Source organism: Schistocerca piceifrons, chromosome 4 (genome assembly GCF_021461385.2).
Source record: "Schistocerca piceifrons isolate TAMUIC-IGC-003096 chromosome 4, iqSchPice1.1, whole genome shotgun sequence".
NCBI lineage: Eukaryota > Metazoa > Arthropoda > Insecta > Orthoptera > Acrididae > Schistocerca > Schistocerca piceifrons.
The window spans coordinates 247,268,774-247,293,556 of record NC_060141.1 but is presented as its reverse complement, the minus strand read 5'-3'; the positions used below and the strand labels follow the sequence as shown (position 1 = coordinate 247,293,556).

Here is a 24,783-nt window from a genome sequence, read left to right as displayed (position 1 = left end):
ATTTTTCAGTTTTTTTTTCTTCTAAGCGCGGTAAGTTGTAGTGAGCGCTTTGCCGGTGAGTTTATGGGGCAGTGGCTGGCGTTCCACGGTGCTTCTTTGGCGAGGCTGTCGCCGGGGCTGGTATCGCGGCCATGCATCTCCCAAGGCTGCCCGTCCAGCACACAATGGGCTTTCGAGTTATTTTAATCAGCGCCTTAATTACAGAGAGAGGACAGGAGCGCCCCGCGCCCCACCAATAGCCGGCTGCCGCCCAGACCCCTCAGTCTGCGTACGCAGCGTGCGTGAGCAGTGCGTGCCCAGCCCAGCGCAGTGCCCAGCCGCCAGCCGTCGTCCGTCCCTGCGTACACCACCCTCTGCCACACACCGCACAATGGAAGCCTCTGCATCAGAGCTCGGTAAGGGTGCTCTGCCGCCGCTAGCGCGTGCAGGCGGCGTCGCCACTGGCTACTAGCTGTTACATAACTTACACTTAAGAGACCGCGGGTGATAAAATTCGCCGCCCACTTGTTGCTGGCGCGCGTTCACGCCTCGTTGCCCGGGAAACCGAGTCGGCCACCTGTTTGCATTGGACGTTCTCCATGCTTTCAGACTCTCGATTTGCAAAAGAAACCAAGATAGGGACTTGTTCTTCCAGTGTTACGCGCTGGTCTATTACTATTAACCTTTATCTTCCACCTGTTTTCACGGAGAATATTGCTTTCGATCTAACAAGATCATATTCAGATCTATGTAGCTATAGCTGCTATGCAACCAGTCACCTCCAAATTCCTGAAAGGATAAACGCCACTCTTTCCAGAGAAAGTCTCAGGTAAAAGTTCCGTGTTCACTTCTCGGTCGGGCACACAGTTTTAATCTGCCAGGAAGTTACAATGCTATGTTGTGTACATTATGACTTTAAACTCTACAACTTTTTCATACATTCACGTGTTGCTAATCACATACGCGCATACAATTAGTGTTGACCAAAGAAACTGTGTAACTGAGATAGTGATTCATAAAACATAATTTGCTTGTACGTAGACCGTAAGTCCGTACCGCTAATAAAACTAAAAATTTAACTTGTTTCGTCAAATTCTCCACTCTTTACCTGTTATCGCAAATACAAAGCAGATCCAGTAATCGCGATGCAGAACAGTGTAGCATAATGTTAAAAGCCGATGTGTAGACTAGAGGACGATCTTCAGCTATAATCCCAAATATTCTATTACAAGTATTAGTCACCTACCCCAAAGTTTTGTTGTTCACTTTCGTTGTTTCAAACTTAAAAATGTGTGCAGTGAATGAAGGACTCTATTAGCAATCGAAACGACGTGTGTCAAAACTGTATTGAGTTCCAGTCAACACACTGGATTAAAAAACTAAAATCAAAACCTTTTAAACATCACAAATTTCGATAGTTCACGATACATTGCGCCACCTGCTTCCTGAAGGATAAAACATTCTGTCCATAATAAATTTTGTAACAACCTGGAGAAGCAGCACTTAGACGACGCCTTTTCTCAATAACATTTATGTTACTTTCATTTTCCGTAAATAGTGAATAAATGAACAGTATTGTGGCTTCCGAAAATTAAGTACAGACTTCAAATAATTACACTTTCGCTATCTTTAATTGAGGAATTTTGTTTTGATTCCTATAACTTTCGTGAAAATTTCTAAATTGTAATCAATGTCGAGAGTATACGCTTACCGCTCGATAAAAACTAGTTCGGTTGCAGCTGACACGAAGTCACCAATTACTAAACGACTAAACGTCTGTTGGGACTCGGATCGTTATAGAGAAAGAAGACATTTGCAAAGCGTGCGTTATTGGACGCTTTTTTTTGCACTGGCCTTCGCTGCGTGTATCAGGGTAGACTACTTACGCTTTGCAACGCATATAATATACTGTATGACGGAAGCAGAGAAAAAATATCAAGGCGGCTTCGACATCTAGGGCATTACAGAAGGCGCTCTGCCTTAAATGCACAAAAATATGGGATGAAAACATATTGGCATTTCTAAAATAACCAAACCACCATTTAAAATGGACTCCAAACTACAGACGAAGCACATATTTTTCACAACAATTAGTCATTCTCAGAGGTGAAAGAAGCGGTGAATGAGGGAACGAATCTCAGGACTTTCTAGGGACTGAGCGCCGCGCCTGTCGTTATATGGTCTGACACACATTCACTGAGACAACGAGTCAGGCAAGCAACGTTCAACATAATAAGGGCGTCTCTATCTAGGAGGAGAACGTCGACTTAGCGGTATAGAACACTTCGCTCACTTTCGTTTTACTCTCCTGGTCTCCTCGATGACATGGTTCGCAGAGACTTGCATAGAACTAGTAGATCAGAGTGAAATTCTCGGTTTATTAGACTGCTTTGCCATCTGTGACGAAACATTAGGGAGCGTCTGTGTAAATCGGAAGAGAGGGATCCATTTGTCAGTTCGATATACGTAGTGGGTATCCAAAATCGCCTCGAAAGCGAACGCGGGATTCTCGTTTGTCAGGTAATGGATTTCACATCGGCCTCGTCAGTCTCCGAAGGGGTGCGTATCTGCACTCTTACAAGTATGTAACGCCACCAGCTTAGAAAATAGCGTGAACATTGTAGGGATAGCCGTTATTGAATACTAAGCTAAATTGTTTTACGCCGTCTAAGAAGTGAATAAGTTACTAACTGGTAGTGATTTACCACTGCCAGTGACTTTTGACGACGGTTCCTGTATTCGACTCCCGGTGAGCGCTTCCGATTTTTCCTGCTGTCAGATTCTCTGGCTGTCGTCGGCTCACCGTGGAGCAGCGAAAGGGAGCGACGTAGCATAATGGTCATCGCAGTACAGTACTGTAGCATACTTCTCGTCGTATGCTATAATTTTCTGGCGTTACTACATATCGAAGCGAGTGGTGATATAGTGAGACAGTGGGACTGTATCGTTATCAGTCAGCGCCACGACCAGACTCTGACAAGGGGAGGCCGCTAATTGTGAAATTCGGATTCGATTCATACTGCGCATAATAAAAGCTCATGGCCAGAGGTGTAATGTGGCAAAGCACCAAGATGCACTTCTCAGCCGTTGTCGAGAAAATCGACAGTTAAAAGAAACTGTTGCAGTGAAATACTCACTACGATTAATAATTTTCCACAGCGTCGTGGCGCAGCGGTAAACGCTCTGGTTTATAATCCGAAGGTCGCCGGATCGAGTCTCGCACCATACAACTTTTTTTTTGTATTTGTTTTTTGTAATTCAAATGTGTATATACACACGCACACACGCACACGCACACACACACAGTTGCAACAATTATGCATATAATAAGTTGTTGAATGTCGTTTGTCGTGAAAAAACTGGCGACTTCGAACATCATTACGTTTTCCGCAAACAAAGTTGTATTTCACAAATGTTATTAATTGTCTTCGTAATGTTAACCATGTATAGTTAACGGAAGACGTAGAAACGATATTCCAAAACGAATACGTATAGCGTAAGTCAAACGTTCGAATTAGAATAGAGACCCCACGAACACAAATTTGCTGTGGCAGGTATGAAATATAAACTCCGTTACTCGCTCGTTACACTTGAAGGACAGATGTTGAAGGGACCGAAACGAGCCGCCGCATAACAGCGTAGTTGCCTGCTAACTTCGAAAGAAGGTAGATGCGGTCGCTAGCGCAACTTTTAACATTGTCGAAAATCAGTGCGGACGGGAGAGCTTTGGTACACCCTGTTAAAAAAACGGAAAAATGGAGGCGGTACAATTGGAGAGCGATCCGCCTTCACCAACATACATAAGCAATTCATTAATATATATATATATATATATATATATATATATATATATATATATATATATATATATATATATATATATATATATTTGAATTACAAAAAACTAATAATAAAAAAATTCGCATGGCGCGAGATTCGATTCGGCGACCTTCGGATTACGAACCCAAGCGCTTACCGCTGCGCCACGACGCTGTGAAAAATTATAAATCGTAGAGAGTATTTCTTTTAACTGTCGATTTTCTCGACAACGGCTGAGAAGTGCATCTTGGTGCTTTGCCACATTACACCTCTGGCCATGAGCTTTTATTATGCGCAGTATGAATCGAATCTGAATTTCACAATTGGCGGCCTCCCCTTGTGAGTTACTTTAATTATTGAGTTTTCCCACATCAGTTCAAGCTCATTCAGTGCAATTCTCTGAGAAGGTTTCCCGACAGCTGAGACGAGTCAGGTGGCTACGGTGACACTGCACGCGGATTCTGGAGGAGCGCTAGTCAGTTACTCGTCAGACAAACCCGATCCTCGATTTTCATTGGTTTCACTAAATTTTGGCATATGAAGGCTGTACAGTTCTTTGAACACGGCAAATAACGATTCCGAAGATCATCATTGTCCTACTAAGCTGGTGCTCCATCTGTAGTGATCTTGATGGTAGATAAAATCCCAAATTTCCTTCCTTTTTTATTTTTATTTATTTATTTTTAATCAAGATGTAGCTCGTGTGTTTTTCTGAAGACGAAGAACCGAGGGCAGATATGGAAACGAAGTAGTTGAAAGGGGGATACTCTGACACTCACTCCGCGTAAAAATAAAAGCAATTTCAACACATTTACACATGCGAGTGGATAAATTCTTTAGCAGTGACTGCACAGTGGCTGGCGGGACATACTTCGTACCAATATTCACGAGTTTCTGCCCTTTTCCATTCCGGTTTGTTCACGCCCTCATCTCTATCTTACTCTTCTAATATGTAAAGTATAGGATGGTGCCACCGGAACTGTTGCACAGCCTTTCACAAAAATCAGATCTCTAAACCTGCCGAGCAGATTTTCGGAAAAGCAACGCCGCATTTTTTCTTATGATCGTCACTGATAGCTCCCCGAATAAATGTATTACACTTTCATATTGTCTAGACCGACTTGTTACCATCACAGCAGTGTGTCCCAGTGTTCGTTCAATTTCCGCGTTGATGCTCAGTTGGTAAGGACTGCAACTGCATGGACGATAGTTTACGATTACTGATTACGTATTCGTCCCACTCGTATCTGTTCTTAATATTACGTCTAAATATTTGAACAACGTGACGTGCTTCAAAGATTCTGCACTAACCTTGTAATCGGATATTATTTGGTTCTCCCTATTTGTTAAGAGCATTTTGTTTAGAGATACTATACGTTAAAGCAAGTGGACATTTTGGCCACGACTGCATTTCTTAACTATCGTCAAGTACGATCTATTTTATAGACACGAGCAGCGTCACTAAAGAAAAATGTAGAAATACTATCTGATAAATCGTTTATGCTTATGGAGAAAATAATGCCTTCTTGTGGGCACGTCCTATTCAGTTTATGTCGAACATTCGCCGTCGACTACAACGCACTAACTACAGTTCGTGAAAAAACCAGAGAGGCAATCTTATATGCGTAAAAATACTCCGTGCGCTAGTATCTTTGCACGTCCTTGTCAGAGACTAATATGCAGTGGTTTCATTTTCAACGAACTTTTACACGTATCTGTAGGAAATAAATGGATGGGAAGAGTGCGCCACGAGACGGCAGACGGGTGTCCGCCGCAGTCCCAGCAGGAGGTGTCCCCGCCTGCTCGGGTTACGCCTCCCGGGGCCGGCGGTTTAGTTTGGACTGCCGCCCAGCAGCTCAGCGGCAGGCAGGTGGCTGTCTGCAAGCAAGGCCCAGAAGTGTGCCCGCAAAATTTCGGCACACATCTAAGCCATCTCCGAGAGAGAAAGCGAAAACACTCTTCGCCATTACTTTTACTTCTTTCTGTACCAGAACCGTTTATTTCCAGTTAGGACCACGAAAAATATTAATAACACATTTTTCAGTTACGCGGTGACGTACGGTGCTCGAATACGTGTAGTCTTCAGTATAGTAGGTAGCATTATGGATCTGTCGTAATCCAAAGAGCAGCCATTGCGGAGATAATACTGGACAACGAAATACATTTGGAGGGTAACAAGACAAGTTATGACGACGGTTGATTTGACAGGCGTCGTGGTAGGCAATGGTAATGTGCACCAGCACGTAGTAGTTGCGGCACAAATACATTAGTAATCTTTTTAGTACACCAGTGTTTCTACTGTCTGAGGCTGTCCTCCATCAACTCCTTTTTTGTTCTAATGTTTTCATCTCTATATAACTGCTACAAGCAACAAGCTCTAAAATCTGTTTGGCATATTCTTGTCTTTGTCTGCTGCTACTATTTCTCCCATCTTACGCCTTTTCCAGCGCCAGCTTGTCTGTTCCAGGATCCCATACCAGATATCCCAGTAACCAATCTCTTCTCTGCTAACCGTCTTCCATAGACCTCTCTCTGCTGCTAATGCATTTCATGGTTTATCTGCCCACTTAATTTTTTTAATTCTTCATTTTCACCACGTTTCAAATGCTTCCAGTTTCTTCTTTAGCGAATTCCCCATGATCCACTTTTCACTGCCTGACGCTGCTCTGCCCCGTGATCCACTTTTCACTGCCTGACACTGCTGTGCTCCAGACTTACTTTTTGAGGAACTCCTTCCGAACTTGGATATTTTATTTATTTATCGTTCAAAATTACAGCCCATTATGTGGAAAGCTAACATAGGCCATACTACTCACATTTTTGTGGATAATAAACACCTATATATTAATTATTTGCTGTTGGTTCTTAATACATTACCAAAAAATTGCTAGTATTACGAAAATGCTTGTTCGAGAACTAGTCTCTGCCACCACAAAACTAGTACAAACCCTTTAACCAATTACCCAACTACTGACTCTGCAGTTTGTGTAAGTGGCGATCAAAGTTTTTTCGTTCGAAGGATACACTAACTCCTTGCCTACATGTCGATAGATACATAACCGCATTGGAGACGCGCTGGCTTGTCTATATGCTGCAGCAATGCCCTCAAAGGGAAACTTTTTGATCGCCCATTGCACTATAAATTTTGTTCTATTTATTTTCACGTATGTTTATTAGGTTACACCTGAACTATAAATGGTTGTTTTCTCTACAGAATCCGCCCTCATATCAGTCCTGGTACCAGCTATCGGGTATTGGATTTCTTAGGCATAAGTCACCACGTCAACAGCTTTTCCACTGTTACAAACTACTCTTTCATTCACTGTAACGTCTTAGAATACACACTTCCGTAATCATTTGCACCAACATGGTGGAAAGTCTTCAACTTCACTCTGACATGAATACCTGATACCAGTAGAACTCTTTTCTTAACGAAACTTTCTTTACCTGCGACAAACTACTTATGATGTATTCATTACTTCGGCCATTCACGTGTAATCTTAGTTACTAGTTGCGAGGATCCTTTCACTTCTTCCACTATTGTAGCGTTCCCAACATTGGTTTTAATAAAGTCATTATTCTTCTTACTATTACTCTCTTTTACTTTCTTCAGCGCTGTGTTCACCCTTCAACCAAATTCTGTGCTAAGTATACTGTCCATTGCTTTCAACAGCTCCACAAGTTTTCCTCATACCCAACCAGATGATTTACGCAGGGCAATTTATTTCAAAGTTATAAGAAAAAATAAATTGTTATACGGTTCATTGCAAACAACCTACAGCGTTGTAAGCATCTGAATCATTTTTAGTTATGCGCTAAATCGCTAACACTCCGGGGAGATGCACGAAACAGATGACAGGATCATCTAAGCCATCTATAGTCTAAATTATCGAAAGATCTTTTGGAGTGTAGTATAGTCATGTCTTGCCTTTGGCGAAACTGATGCTGTTTTGAGGCCCCTACGTAAGGTAACTGACTTATACAGGACGCAACATTGTTTTAATTGTATTTCTCCGCATCTCTGACGCAGAGCGATCAATAATAACCGACAAACTGCCGTGTGGTCCTCGGCCAACGGCGTCATTAGGTTGCAGTATGAAGGGACGTGAGGGTCAACACAGCGCCCCCCTGACTGTTTAGGCTTCGCAGACTTTAGAACTGCTACTTGTCATTCAGATTCCTCCTCAGCTGCCATCACGAGACTGAGTGCACTCAGTTTCAGTACTACCAGCATGGAAAACTCTCTGACAGTACCGGGAATTGAACCTGGTCCCTCCAAGTGGCAGTCAGCCATCCTAACCTCTCAGCTACGGAGGCAGACATATTTGTATAGTTGAATGCTATTCCAAAGTCACGAATTCATTTTCATATACATGCATATGATGCGCTTCTGAATGCTGCATGAAATCATTTAGAGCAAACGAGACTGTACAAGTTACATAATCCACCAGACAGATATCCTCCAGTACTCTTTAAAATTCTTAGATTCTAAGATAAACATTGAACTTTAAATTCTCAGTCGGCGCTCACTAACTGTATGTGATTTCGAGCATCATTCAGAGGTGAGTCAAACATCTCTGTAATCTATTTTATTTCTTACTTTTAGACAAATCATTTCACTAAACATTTAACCGTTTCGTCTTTCAACTTTTTTTATTTCATTTCTTTTTATTGACAGTTAAATATGACACCAATGTAAATTTTTATGCACGAAATAATTAGGCGTTGAAGAGATGAACATTTTAATACTTCAATTACATAGTTAGCAGCAGCTGCTATAAAAATATTTGTTTTTCCTCATATCACTAAGTTTTTGTTAATTATCCAGATTACTCTCGGAATTAAACCACTTTTTTTCAAAAGTAGACTCGCCCTGGTCAACCCCATTTTTCCATTTCCCGCTCTTTTTTGGCTATGGAAATTCGGACAAAAGTACATTTTGTAATTCCTAGGGAATCTTATTTCCGTTCCAGTCAAACATTTGACCGAAACAGAGCACAATCGGCTGCTCAGTGAAAGAGACTCCGGACTGAGGTTCTTTCAGAAGGCTTTAACATTTTTAAATGTTCGGATAATAAGTTGCCGTCTCTATATCTAAGAATAGATGATGAATGCAGCCAGCCGCTATCTCTGTGTAGTGTCTTGTCTGTATAGACGTGTATCTGTTGCCTTTAAGATCCCTTCACCTTCACACATAAATCTATACAGTAAAGTAAGGCCCTCCCAGTTCTCGGCTGATCCGTGATAAGACAGGCGAAAAATTAGACTAATGGAGGATTATTAGTATTATCTCTATTTTCATTCGCTCTCTCTCTTTCTCTCCTTTATCTATGTACAGTTTTTTAATATAATATTTCATTACGTGAAATCAACCAAATAGGATCTTTGGTGGAGTCCTTCGTCTTGGTAATCAGCGGCTGGCTTGCTGTAAGAGATCTTTACATTTATTATTACTATTAAACACTGCAGTCAGTCGGGAGAATCAATCGTTTGGACAATTTGTTCCTTTTACGAAAGATTGCGAATTCCAGATGTGTACGAAGCCTTTTTGGACGATTTAACACAGACTCAGTGATTGCAGACTCTCTTCGACACAGCTGAAACTTCACCACTAATTACAGGGCCAACGTGATCATCAAATGATTCAGAAAAGACTCATTCGTTCATTCACTCCAGAACAAAAGTCACAAACCTTATTTATGGAGGAAATTGTGTATTAAATCCGTCCCCATTACATATCCAGATATCCGGTGATTCCACGCCTTAATTATTTTCCTTTTACAGTCTCTTTCTCCTCAAACAAACCGCTAGCGGCACAAATGTTAATTGGCTCGCTTTATCGAGAAGAAAAGCAGAATATGTATCTCTCAGAAACACGTCAATACCTCAACAGATACTCCAGAAGCTGTCCTAGTTACCACTCTCACAACCATGGAGAATGCATATATGCATCTCTGTTATTTCAAAGAATAAACGCACTAGAAAATACTTTGGCGTCGTCGAGCTGTCGCCGCATATATTACGAGAAAATCAGATCAGATAACTTTTCCAAAGTGAATGAATGTGGATCGTTTGATTGGAAATGATTAATTGGTGCGTGGTAGAGAGTATTTTCTGTGGGGACATTACAAGGCGACAACATTCACGAGTGCCTGAGCTAAGCTCCACCCCACGTCTACTGAATCTTTTCCCGCAACCAGAATGCCACGGAAAGTGAAGCCGTGAGGGTCAACGTGGGGGCCAAGGAGAGGCTACACAGTGTAGGAGAGTCCAGACACCGAGACGTCAGAATAGATTCCGAAGTCCTCGCACAGTGTTTTGTAGTGAGCGAACCCTCGCTGCCTCTTTCCGCCCGTCGCAGACATTAGTTTGGGCCGCCCCTTGGCAGGTTTCCACGACCGTGGGCCACGCGCCAGCACCCGCTTTCGCCTTCTACATTACCCCTTCAGCTTCACAACCGTCTCTACCAACAAATAAACTGGTTGGCAACCGATACGCATGGTAGAATAAAACGCATATCAAACAAACATGCAGGGACTGGGGAAACATCTTCCACTACAGTGTTGGCCAGAGGCTGCCTTCGCCGAGCCCCAAAGATTCAGTAAGAAACAGCTCTATGTATTCCGGAGTTATTGTTATATTGTTGCCAAAAAATCAAAAATAAACATAAAAACATAGCTGCATACTTTTGTGTCGTAAATTTTATTTCATTCTCAGTTACGGTTTGACTTTCCTGTACAAGGAACAAAATTGTCAATAAACTTCACGCAGGTCCGATCTTCAAATTGAAATATGTCATAGAGAAAACTAAAATCGTAATGCTATACGTGACCTCTGTCTTGTTGTGTGTGTGTGTGTGTGTGTGTGTGTGTGTGTGTGTGTGTGTGTGTGTGTGTATAGTGAGTGAGTGAGAGAGAGAGAGAGAGAGAGAGAGAGAGAGAGAGAGAATTACATCGGATTATAAACTATATTTCTTTACTGTAACAGGTGTGTGCTTTTAAAGAAAAAGGAAGCTTGATTATGCTTTAACGCACCGACAACATCTAGGCCATTGCGATGGAACTCTAGTTCAGCCGGAACAAAGATAATAGAAGTTTAATTAGCTGCGTGTTCGGTGCAAACGTCCTAGGACGGGGAGCGTGATAGTAGTTTCAAAAATGTTCAAATGTGTGTGAGATCTTATGGGACTTAACTGCTAAGGTCATGAGTCCCTAAGCTTACGCACTACTTAACCTAAATTACCCTACGGACAAACACACACACCCATGCCCATGGGTGCTAATTAATTTTATCTTCAAACTGTGACTCGTTCGTCACAAAAACCATAGTAAGAGAGTAAACTTATTGTGGGACCGTCAGTAGTGTAACTATTTTTTTAACAGCTGACTACGCAAGGTTTCAAGACGCACAACAGATGTTATCGAAAGCGCACTTTCCTTTACAACGTGTACTTGTGTCTATGTGTGGAACTGTTGCAGAACATTATTTAATATTACAATAGTCAATCTAAGTATGAAAAGTGATGCATCTTCCTTATGCTTTCCTCACTCAAATCAGGACTTACCGCACAGCACAATTGTTCCTGATCACACGCATCTGAAAACGTGTGCAACATTTTCCCGTGCTCTGTTGTCAACGAGGATGATATATTGTGCTCCGTACAGAATTCAATGAACAGTGTATTTACCAAAAACCAACTATTATTTTTCTGTATATTTCGTTTAGTGTTGCATCTTTATTGGGCTTGATTATGATGGTTGTATCATACTTTGCCAGTGTGAGATTTGTATATAACAATAACTTAAGCGCTTCCTATGTCGAACATGTAGATCACTGGTAGTAATTTGTCCTCGTTCAGAATAAGATTCATCGCAAAAATGCACGAATTATCCAGCACGAGACTTTGTTTCGTATCAGCCCAGTATGAAACCGAACATTTACTCGTATTATCTTGACAACCAAAAACTTCAAGTTTCTGCGAAAAACTTCTCGGACCAGTTGAGTCGAAAGCTTTAGGCACATCACAACTTGGTTGTTCAGATAATTTCAGACATGGCCGTGAAAACGATACATGGCATTCTCAGTGGAGAGGCGTTCTGAAATCCGCCATGTTGTTCTTAGAGGAACTATCTATGTACTCATACGAACCTAAATCAAGAAGGTCCACAGGGAGTTATATCCTTTCTTTTCCCAAACGTAAGTCGAATGGCTTAACTCCTTCTAAAGACTCTAAAAATTTTCTTTTCTGTATAAACGTTGAAAGTGGTATGCACGCATTAAATTATTTAACAGCTGTGAACTTGGTGAATGGCGCTGTGGTAACTCGTAGTTACTATTTTCCCGTTACTTTCGGATGACCTAGTGAGGTGGCGCGATGACTAATACTCCTTAGAGGTTCTTCTTCGGTTCCACTAAATCAATTGAGCTACCGTATTTTACGGACTATAAGACGCACTTTTTTCTTCGAAAAATTGCCTCAAAAATTCGTCTTCTAATCTAAACTGATATAAAAATGTGCAGTGCTTATCTTCAAATTCCCGCCACTCTTAAAAATGGCCATGTATTCATGCCGCGGGAACTCTGTCTAGCAACATGGGACTGGACTGGCAGCAGCAGTGCACTAATGCGACGACCATTAGTTGCGGTGATTCACAAGCTTGCTAACACTGTCATAGCCTATGAATGGTCATTGCAGTTTACGCTGCAAGTGATCTTCAATTGAAAGTGATTTGTGTTATTCGTAACAATACAATATCTTTGTTAGTAGTTTTTTCGTAATGGAAAAAATAAAAGGTATTCATACGATACGGGCTATAAATTGAAAGTACTAGTAACAGCACATACAGCAGAACATGGAAACAGACCAGCCGAGCGTAATTTCGGCATTCTACCAACAGATAAAAATCATTCGTGGTTGGCGGGATAGTAAAGAAGAACTGAAAAAAAATGAGGAAGACTAAATGTGCAAACAGAGAACTGAATGCAAAATGGCCAAAACTAGAAAATGACGTATTGAAATGTATTCAAGGACACAGTCAAAACGGCATTGGAATTAATACAAAAATTATTCAAATACACACTCTTAAGCTAACGCTGCAGTGGAACTTATTTGACTTAGAGTGGACTTGGTTGATGCTACATGTTTATGAGCATCATGGACTTTTAGCGTACAAACCAAAACCAAAATATCTCAGAAAATACCACAAGAGTATGAACAGAAAATATTATCCTTCCATCGCCTTATTATTCAATATCGGAAGAAAACCAATGTGGGACTAACCTAAATAGCGAATAAGGACGAAACTCCCATGACATTTGATTTGTCGAGTAACAGAACTCTTCCATGAAAAAAGCTAAAACTGTGATTATAAAAACAAGTGGACACACAAAATGCACTACACTGTTATCCTTTCATGTTGTGCTGACGGTACTAAACTTAACCCAATGAATCTCAAGCGCAAAACAATGTCAAAACCTTCTGGAGTACCGCCAAGTGTTGTTGTTCACGTACATGACAAGGGTTGGGTGGACGAGGCTAGTGTGAAATGATGTATTAACAGAGTGTGGGAGGGAAGTAAAGATGCTTTATTGAAGAAGAGTTCTCTCCTTGTGCTATATCAGTTTAATAGAATTTCAAAAATTTTATGAAAGAGAAATTGTGATGGGGAATTACAGAGATTCCTGTTATTCCGGGAGGACTTACTTCACAACTGCAACCTCTTGATGTCTCGAGAAATAACCATTTAAAGCGTGTATGACAGAGGAATGGAACAAATGGATGATGGATGAAACCAAACATGAATTCACGCCGAAGGGAGCTTTAAAACGACCTAAACGACCTACAATCAAACAAGTGTCACTGGGTGAAACAATCGTCGTCTAGAGTGAGAATAATTATTGTTTAATCTTTCAAGAAGTACGGCATAAGTAACGCTCTCGATGACAGTGATGACCATCTTATATACGAATAGGACAACGACGAGGACGAAGAATAAGAAGAAGAAGAAGAAGAAGAGAAATAAGATGAAGAAAGTTCAGATGATGATTTTCAGGGGTTTTTAAGGGTCAGTTCGGTTTTCTAAACAAAGAAATTTTTAGTTTGGCTTTTCAATCCAAAAATAAAAATGGTAAACATGTTATTTTTAAAAAAACTGCCTAAAAATTAAGGTACATCTTATAGTCCGTAAAATTCGGTATGTATCAGGATGGCTCATTGAAAGAAGCAGAGACCACATTCCGAGTCATTAGTATTTAGTTCGAGGTCGCGCTCTGCCCTCAAAGATGGCTTTTGCGATGGGTTGTTAAATAATAATCCTTCGTTGCTTCCAGTTGAATGTATATGTTTGAAAAAACTTTTAGGTCAAGCGAAAACAAACTCTAAGACACCGAATTCATTATCGGGAATTTAATAAAATTAAGTAAAATCGTGTAACGCTTTGGCTGGTAGATACCAAGGGTAAGTTCAAGCGTTTAACTGGAAGGGATTTCGTCTTCGTACACGTCGTCGCTTTTCCTTCGGGTCATGGTACTGATGTATCGTAAGAAAACTTCTTTACTGAAGGAAAGGTACAGCTGTCCTTAGCCCGACGGTTCGTTTTAACACTGCAGTATTTTGTTAGGCGTTCCTATAGCAGGTGGTATGCCTTTCTCTTCCTCTTATCTTTGAAATGACCTACACATCCAGTTATTGGGAAATACACAGTCTAATGTGGGCGCGAATCGTGATATAGTTTGGCATTTTTCACAATAACAAATCTTACCAGTGCTCAGAGCAGCCATTAAGTGACACAAAATATCCTCGGTAGTACTGCGGACCGAACACCGGACCTTAGTATCGTAATTTTGCACTTAACCACTACCAGATTAAGACTGTGGTATGTGCGTATACAGTACAGTGTTGTGGAGTGAAACTAGGTGTAGAGACCTCAAAGAGCACCAAGCAGCAAGCAAGTTAGATGTCCTCATCTGGTTGAGTCGTCACCGTCAGAAGCGACCCATTTCCTCGCTCCACGAGACACTGCGGAGAGGTTGAAGCATTCTGGTCATCGCCGGCCGCGGTGGTGTAGCGGTTCTAGGCGCTCAGTCCGGAGCCGCGCGACTGCTACGGTCGCAGGTTCGAATCCTGCCTCGGGCATGGATGTGTGTGATGTCCTTAGGTGAGTTACGTTTAAGTAGTTCTAAGTTCTAGGGGACTTATGACCTCAGCAGTTTAGTCCCATAGTGCTCAGAGCCATTTGAACCATTTTGAACCATTCTGGTCATCATAAACCTCCTCTTGCAGGCCAGATACCAGGGTGAAAGTTTCAGTCGCCATCCGGGCTCAGTCCGTGTGACTCCACGCCGAGAACCACTGGGCCATCCAAATTAGCCGTGGCAGCTACAAAGACGAATATAGTGAGGCAACAAATAAAGAAAACATAATGGGGACAAGTGTAGGGGTCACAGACTAAGTTGTTATAGTGTTAATTAAGGCTCACGTGAGATTTCCTCGTGAACCTCTGAATGGTAAAGGCTTCTTATTGGATAGACAGAGCTCGAAGTTCCACTGGCGTATTTGGTATCCGTTACTCTTTCGGTGTTCCGGTTGACGTAATCACGGTCAAGCCACTAATACGACGTGACGAGACAGTACCATTGTGGGGAAGAGAGTCAGCGTCTCAGCAGCTTTCGCTCGCAAACCTCTTGTCGACACGGAAGACGTTTAAGGCGACCACATCACAAGATGACAATGGGAGGCAACTACTTGGCAGATGAGTGCAGGCTACGACCCCTGGCAGGTATCACTGATCAGAGGCCGTTCAGCTATGAATCATTGTCCGCTTCTCGGACTAGTCATCTTCCTGTTTGGTTAGTACTATGTAATGTCTCTACATCAAACTGTTGCCAAGAATTTCGTGCTTCACTTACAATGACTAGTACCGATAAGGCGGGGCGCATAAAGTGATTATCGGATTTATTATCTTTTTATTTCTAAATTTTAACTTCATTTGCAGTTTTTCTCCGAAATAAGACTCACATCTCTCGTAAGTGCACAAAAGAAGATTCGTCTTTCATTAACTGCGGTGTATAAGTTTCTCACATGCATTGTTTACGGATTTTATTGTCACGTTAGAAATTCTTGTACGGAACTGCTTTGTCTGTTTGTTTTGTTACATAACACGGATTGTCTTTTTAGCTATCGATAAACTGTTATTTTTAGGACTGACGTCGTCACGTTAAAGTCTTAGCTGTGGATGAACGGGTAACAATCCAATCCTGTTACTCTTGAGTCATCATCATGTGTGTAATAATGCGAAAGTTGGATGACTGTCGCCGCCCCGTTGTCACCCATTGATACTGCTACTCCTCTTGTGGTCCTCGCACCATAAACACCTTCATGCTACGAGGCTTACAACTTCGCGTCATTATTCCCGGGAAACACAATCCTACACTACGTTTGCTGAGCTACCTTCACTCATCCTTTCGAGATGTCCGTACCAGAATAATATATCGTTTACATTTCCCTTTAATGTTAAATACTTTTTGATATTTTTCCTCTGATACATCCCACGAGTTCCAAGAAGCCCCACACCCCCAGAAGCAATCATTATTTTAGAAATGACAACGTATTGCATCTGGACGTTATTAACTGTACTTATTAAAGGTCTCAGATTCGCCCTATTATGCTATTCGCAAGTGCCAGCTAGAAAGAAATAAAAATACGAATAGTATATTATACATTGGAGTCCTTACATATAAAAGCCATGTATACAGAGGATCTGTATGTGCACCATCGTACCTTATACAAGGCTTCTACAGGCTTCCTCAACAGTTTTTGACAATTCTTTAATACTTCTGTATAGCCGTTGAGAGACATGGGACTTGATTATTCGCCATAATTTGTGTGGCGTGGTAAGGTCAGGGCTTCGCGTGGTCGCTTCACGGGGCTGGAGACGTTGCTGACCCACACTCAATCTAGCGACATTACTCATCAAGGGAGTTACGCGACTTAACAGCAAATTCTGCTGGAGCTCCGTCCTGCAGTAACTACACATGATCCATAATTCCACTCCTTTCCAGTTGACATATTAACCACATTTCTAATATGTCCAACTAAGAATTTCCATTCACGTACCGTTTCAAAAAAGGTGGCGCGGACATGTATCGTGATGCTATCGCAGACCAGATTTTTTTTTTCTTAGTGTGGCCATGCGTTGTTCGCTGTGGTAGCTGAAGTTCAATTGCTATTTCGCGAACTGATTTCAGCGGAGACTGATCATTTAAATGAGTGGCAGTGTCATTGTCAAGAGGAGTACAAGGACTTATCAGATACCCTGTAGAGACGGGACCACACTTCTTTCGACTTCATTTACACGCGTATCGACGACTGTACGTTTCTAATATTGTTATGCCTACATTACATTATTCCAGACTATTTTTCATCATATGTTGCAGAGACGAATTAAAAAAAGAATGAAAATTAAATAGAAAATTTAAAAAGACACCTGAGACTGAAGCCTGAAGTTAGATTTAAGTGATGCTATGCATGGTTTTCTTATCAGACCGGAACTCTGCAATAAACGAAATGACATGCGTCGCGAAAATATGGGCTCACTTCCCCGTCCCACCATCCACGTTTAGATTTTCCGTAGTTTCCTCTCAATCGTTTACGGCAAATGCCGAAATCGTTCCTCTAAATGGAGGCAACAGATTTCCTTCCCCGTACTTGTCTTTTACGAGCGTTTGGTACATCTATAATGCCCTCGCCGTCGACGGCTCTTTTATTTATGGGCATTTGAAGTACATTCCGTGCATCGTACTACATTTGATCATTAAAATGTATTTGTGAGCCTACATACAGCGCAAATACTGGCTCACAATAACACATCAGGGTAACAAGCAACTAGTATAATTCTATTTATTATTAATGAAACGGTACATATTACTAGTTAACTGATAATAGTCACACATTTAGACTCGAATATCTCGTGTAATTCGTTAAATCTTTCGATGCGAGGACAGTGTTGACAGTTTTTTTCAGTGGGCGTAGTCTCTTGCACAAAGTGACTTGATAACCCTGATACTTCCCACACAAAAACACCTTCTGATGTCGATTCGCGTGAATAAGTTGCGAAGTATTTAATGGTTATCCTGTTGAGGTGACGGGAAGTTTCCGTGATGGAAGTCCATCCTTAAGATGAACGCCAGGAATCGTCTGCTGTATGTTCCATCAGTAAAGCATGAACTTCGGAGAGGGGATGACTGTACACTGTAAACAAGCGGCTTGTCTACCGTCGTGTTCTCATCACTCTTCTTTTGAAACTCTATGTACGCTTGCTTTATAGTCAACTATGTGTACCGATTCATGGCGTAAGTGGCGTGTTGTGTAATAAAAATGAACTACTACCATCATCAATTAAGTAAAGCCCTAAACTATTAAGCTATGCTGTGATATATGAATATTTAGCTCCAAAAATAAATTATAAACGAAGTCCGACCACAAATATATAACGAAATAGTCACAGACACACACACACTTACTTAACAAAGGCGCAACGTTAAATATTAGGTAATCATTAAACAAGGATCTGTCGCAAAAATTATATAGTGTGTATGTTTTCAGCTCATAGCCGAAAACCATGCAATAACGTTGATTCCTCGTGTCTGTAGTCACTGAATTTAGACTTGAAAGCGACACTTTATTAGAATCACTTCATTAAACTACCTAGTTCAGAATATAGGTTAAAACAATATCCTCACGTTCTGTTGCAAATAGAAACCTCATTGCTCTCACGTGTTCCACAGGACATCTCACTAATATACTACAACACTGTGTATTGTACTCAGAAAACGTCATTCTTCCAAGACGGCTCCGATGATTTACCTTGCACCACGTGTAACCTTAATTCACGCAGAGAACAATAGTGTTCGTTAATTGTGTGTAATGTTAACATATGATTAATGCAGTTAACTGCTCGTGTCGTATCTGAGTATAGATATGACAAATCTTTCAGTGACAAGTGTGGACAATATTGCGGCACAGCAGCATGTTACGTAACATAATAAACTGAATGACTCGGAGAGGACTAAATACTTCAGAGAAAATTCGGGACAAATACACACATACCACATTTATTTATTTATTGTTTTCGAAACAGTACAGACATTCCATTGCCCACAAGCAAGTTTCTCGAGCAGAGTAACAATATTACATGATCTCAATACGCCACTTCTAGCAAGACAATCATTTGTCATGCACGAGATGTTGATAAACATGAATCTATAACACGATGGTTTTAAAAGATATTACCCGGCCCTACAATCAGCTTACATTTCACAAACAGTGAGCGGATTATGAAACTTCATTTCACCACGCGTAAGGATACCATGACGTTCTGTGTGTCGAGTGATCGCTAGATAACTGTGCAAATACACTCCTGGAAATTGAAATAAGAACACCGTGAATTCATTGTTCCAGGAAGGGGAAACTTTATTGACACATTCCTGGGGTCAGATACATCACATGATCACACTGACACAACCACAGGCACATAGACACAGGCAACAGAGCTTGCACAATGTCGGCACTAGTACAGTGTATATCCACCTTTCGCAGCAATGCAGGCTGCTATTCTCCCATGGAGACGATCGTAGAGATGCTGGATGTAGTCCTGTGGAACGGCTTGCCATGCCATTTCCACCTGGCGCCTCAGTTGGACCAGCGTTCGTGCTGGACGTGCAGACCGCGTGAGACGACGCTTCATCCAGTCCCAAACATGCTCAATGGGGGACAGATCCGGAGATCTTGCTGGCCAGGGTAGTTGACTTACACCTTCTAGAGCACGTTGGGTGGCGCGGGATAAATGCGGACGTGCATTGTCCTGTTGGAACAGCAAGTTCCCTTGCCGGTCTAGGAATGGTAGAACGATGGGTTCGATGACGGTTTGGATGTACCGTGCACTATTCAGTGTCCCCTCGACGATCACCAGTGGTGTACGGCCAGTGTAGGAGATCGCTCCCCACACCATGATGCCGGGTGTTGGCCCTGTGTGCCTCGGTCGTATGCAGTCCTGATTGTGGCGCTCACCTGCACGGCGCCAAACACGCATACGACCATCATTGGCACCAAGGCAGAAGGGACTCTCATCGCTGAAGACGACACGTCTCCATTCGTCCCTCCATTCACGCCTGTCGCGACACCACTGGAGACGGGCTGCACGATGTTGGGGCGTGAGCGGAAGACGGCCTAACGGTGTGCGGGACCGTAGCCCAGCTTCATGGAGACGGTTGCGAATGGTCCTCGCCGATACCCCAGGAGCAACAGTGTCCCTAATTTGCTGGGAAGTGGCGGTGCGGTCCGCTACGGCACTGCGTAGGATCCTACGGTCTTGGCGTGCATCCGTGCGTCGCTGCGGTCCGGTCCCAGGTCGACGGGCACGTGCACCTTCCGCCGACCACTGGCGACAACATCGATGTACTGTGGAGACCTCACGCCGCACGTGTTGAGCAATTCGGCGGTACGTCCACCCGGCCTCCCGCATGCCCACTATACGCCCTCGCTCAAAGTCCGTCAACTGCACATACGGTTCACGTCCACGCTGTCGCGGCATGCTACCAGTGTTAAAGACTGCGATGGAGCTCCGTATGCCACGGCAAACTGGCTGACACTGACGGCGGCGGTGCACAAATGCTGCGCGGCTAGCGCCATTCGACGGCCAACACCGCGGTTCCTGGTGTGTCCGCTGTGCCGTGCGTGTGATCATTGCTTGTACAGCCCTCTCGCAGTGTCCGGAGCAAGTATGGTGGGTCTGACACACCGGTGTCAATGTGTTCTTTTTTCCATTTCCAGGAGTGTATTTAGAATGTACGACTGATATAAGTTATACGTCGCATGTTAGAAATTAAAACAGGTAATTTTAAAGAACTCACTCATTATCTTCATTGTAGAAACTCAACCGGCTCGCATCGAAACCAGACAAACCAAGGAGGAGAATAGCTCATGTTTCCTCCACATCACACATCAAAAACAGACCCCAGACCCAGAATCGCTTCCTTGAAATTAAATCGCCAAATTATATCGCCTCCAAACCCGCAAACGTTTCCCAATGGCTGATGCGCGAGCATGTCTCCTAACGTACGAAGTTCATCAGTGGAGTCACACAGATACCGCCCAAAGAACTTTTTTCGAGTAATCGAAGCTAATCATAGCACAGATATACAAAGCATTGCAAAGATGAGCTCGTGAATTAGGGAAAGCAAAAATAGATATTGAAATTTGGGGTAAGCAGGAGCCCGTCGTGCGCTGTGTCGTCTTTGAAAAAGTCACTTATTGGCCTTGCTGGAGATCCAGAGAAGTTCACTGATCAGTTTAAGACAATACTTTGGATTCGTCCACATTTGTAATGTTCACCGTATTACAATGTGATTAACATTATAACTGTTTAAAAAAATTAAAATGTGAATAACTCTATTGAGTGGAACGATCCTCTTAAATTGTGAAATTATAACCGTGATCTTGCTTCCGTCGAGACGAGGACAGAAGAGATCAAAGTTCCGCACCGCTACATCTTAACCACCAGCAGCGTCACGTTCATGATATCCCTTCAGTGCAGTGCAGTCGTAACGGCTCGGCAGGTGGGTCCCTACTCCATGCCATGCTACATTCAGACCGTAACCTTTGGCACGAGTGAATTCCCCACCTTGCCTAAATGGAACTTGCTCTTACACTCAGTGATATCTGCGCGTCCGAATTTCAATAGCTTCTTCATTACATCTTCAGGGCTGGAATATTGTTTCACTCTTAATTTATACCGTATGTTCGCTCAGAGAAACGTAATCCTCGGTTGTTGCAGATCAGCTGGTTTCGAGCACTTGTCTACTTTTGACATTCACCGCAGCGATACGTAACGGTTTGGGATGGCGAGCTTCTCTCGAAAAGAATCATATTTACGCGTGCTTTTTTGAGGCCTAGATCGTCTCGCGGCAATCAATCAGTATCTGCGCTTTTATAAGCAAGTGAAACAAGCGACTCACGTCGTATGAGGTGTGTGAGAAAAGTAATTAGACTGACGACACTGCGAGCGGTCTGGCAACGCTGTGTTGTTTTACTCGTATAGGCTGGTGTGTTCATGTCCTCCAGATGCTCCATCCGAACTTCAGCTCTGTGCAGCCATCACGTGATTTCTGAGAGCGCCAACAGCGGAGTTGTGTTTTTGTTGTGACATGAAAATGGAATAGCGGATTTTAGAGCAACGTTATGCTATCAAGTTTGGTGTTAAACTTGGGGAATCCGCAAGTATTACGTTTGAAAAGTTGAAACATGACTATGGGGAACATTCCTTATCAAGAGCACGAGTTTTTCGATCGCAAGAATCATTTTTGGTAGTCCGGGAACACGTTGAAGCTGAACCTCACTCGGGGAGACCTTCAACTTCAAAAATCGACAAAAAAGTCGGACGTATGCGTGCTCTTGTGAGATCAGACCGACGTTTAACAATAATGATGATGGGTAATCCATTATACTTACACGTTTTCACCATACATCAAATTTTGACCGAAGATTTACACATGCGAAAGATTTGTGCAAAAATGGTGCCGAAAAACCTCAAAGCCGAGAAGGACAATTGAAGAAACGTGTGCGTTGATCTTCTTAAAAGGTCTGCCAATGAAAACAGCCACCCTATTCACCTGATCTTAGTCATTGTGACTGTTGTCATGGTGTGCAATGGAGAAAGACATTCACTGTTACACAACAGCAGGTTTGGATTTCACAGATGTGCAATACTTCCAAGGTAGGTGCAAACCACGCCCTGTCGGCTGGTGAGATGCATCAGCTCATATGGTTTCCATGTACTCGTCCTCTACCATCAGCATGTACCAACATATGTGACACTCATCAGTCTAGACGACCCTCTTCTATTTTCAGAGCACCACATGGCGTTGTTCCTGATGTGTTGCTAATCTCGAGGCTCTATGTCCCGTGAGAAACCTTACTTACATGTGAATGCTATGCCTGCTCACGGGCTATTATTATCCAAAAATGAATTTTTGAGAGACCTACAATACTTTGTCCTTCGTTGTGACAGTCCACCATAGTCGAACAGTCAAGGAAACCCTCTGAAGTGAACATCCTGTTTCCCTCGGCAGCTGGGAGCTTCCAACTGGCTCGACACGTTCTCTCTCTCTCTCTTTTTCTCTCCCTCTCTCTCTCTAACTCTATCACTAGATTTATCCCCCGCGATCTACCTAAATAGATTAAGGAGAATGCCGGGAATGTTTCCTTTGAAAAGGACGCAGTCGAATTCCTTCAACTTTGGTTCTTATTGTAGTTCATTCTCAAAGGTATATGTAGTTCTGTCAATGATGCTTATGCGTTTACAGCATCACAACTGACTTACGACTGGTTATCACGACTGAAGGTCCACCGGCTCTTGGTTAGTCATTTGTATTGAGATCTCTTCTCTGAAGTCTACGAATCCTTCAATATCCGAAACTGAGGTTCTCCTACATCCCAAGTATTAACTTTAGCTAAAATATTCTTAAGATCAACTCAGTAACGATAATTTTCGTCTGTTCTTTTTGCGAATATAATTTTCATACATTGTACTTTATTTTATCATCGTGACAGTATCTTTGGTTATATGTTTCCGTCTTCTAGCGACAAGGTAAGTTTCTCTTATGCTTCCCAAGATATTGGATTTACTTGGCAGCCGATAATTCAGCCCACGTACGCAAATGAACTTACGAACTTCCTGTAATTGTTGAACTTTAGGGCTTTATGCCTTGGATTCACGTTATCCTTAAATACATGACTAATCTATTTTCTTTATTATAACACAGATTCTGAAGCTGGCGACTATTTTTTCGTGTCTAAGGAATAAAAAAAAGTAGTTATGATCAATTCCTTCCTGAGTATCAGTGAATAGTTAAGAAAAACATTGTCGGATATCTCTTCAGAGAACTTTTGCCTTATCTCACAGTTTAATTCTCAGAAACAGTCATTGGTATCATTGTTCGGCTCTGGCATGCTCTTCAAGGTATAACCGGCGCATTTAGCCAATTATGAGTGGTGCGTACAATTTAAGGTGGAATCCAGATCACCGCATTTCTTTATGTTCCACTGCTGGGATATTTTGAACAGGAATAATTGTAATATCTAAGCAGTGTTTTTGTCTTATATTTTCACTACTAGATCTCACAATACCTGTAGCTGATGTTAAGCAGTTGAAGTTTACTCGAAACATCGATGTCTTACTTAATCCACTTCCGTATTCTCAATCGTATCGATATCCAGTTACCGTTTTTAGAGCGAAACTCTTTTTGTTTCTTTAACATCGCCTCTGTTTGGCATTATGCTTGCTCTGGGTTGAATTAGGAGATACTACAACCTGTTTGTATACTCACTACGTGCAGCAGTAGTAGCTGGCCAAATAGGGCGAGACTAACAAAGAGAGAGCATAAATACTATTTCTCGTACAGTGTTGCCACTATTTTATCGTCGGCTGCAAAATGAGATTTCATTTGCAATTTTGCCTAAACGTTGTAATTTCACCATGGACATCGTATCTTCTCATCTTTTGTAACGTCCGGCCCGGTAGCTGAGTGGTCTGCCGGCACGGTAACTCAGCGTGTTCGGTCAGAGGGTTAGCTGCCCCCCGTAATAAAAAAAACTGAGTTAATGGATCAATGACGAACTGAAACGGGTGCCTTGCGACGTCCGCCCCGAGCAGATACATCGAACGAAAACTAACAAAATGAGATTACAAAAAAAGACAAAAAAGTGGTCAGCGTGACGGATTTCCGTCCTATGGGCCCGGGTTAGATTCCCGGCCCGGTCGGGGATTTTCTCCGCTCAGGGACTGGGTGTTGTGCTGTCTTCAGCATCATTTTATCCCCATCCGGCGCGCAGGTCGCCCAATATGGCGTCGAATGTAATAAGAACTGCAGCAAGGCGGTCGGCCCTACCCGGCAAGGGGTCTCCCGGCCAATGACACCAAACGCTCAATT

General features: G+C 42.4%; 1 protein-coding gene across 1 annotated transcript in view; it reads left to right on the top strand.

The window, feature by feature from the left end:
- Positions 1-252: 252 nt before the first annotated feature.
- The window catches only part of LOC124794769 (paramyosin, long form), a 193,952-nt gene continuing 169,421 nt past the window's right edge, over positions 253-24,783 (top strand). Inside the window, exon 1 of the mRNA XM_047258394.1 lies at positions 253-395. Within this exon, the coding sequence (XP_047114350.1) occupies positions 371-395 (25 nt within the window). The 5' untranslated portion in view covers positions 253-370. The remainder of the gene's footprint in view (positions 396-24,783) is intronic.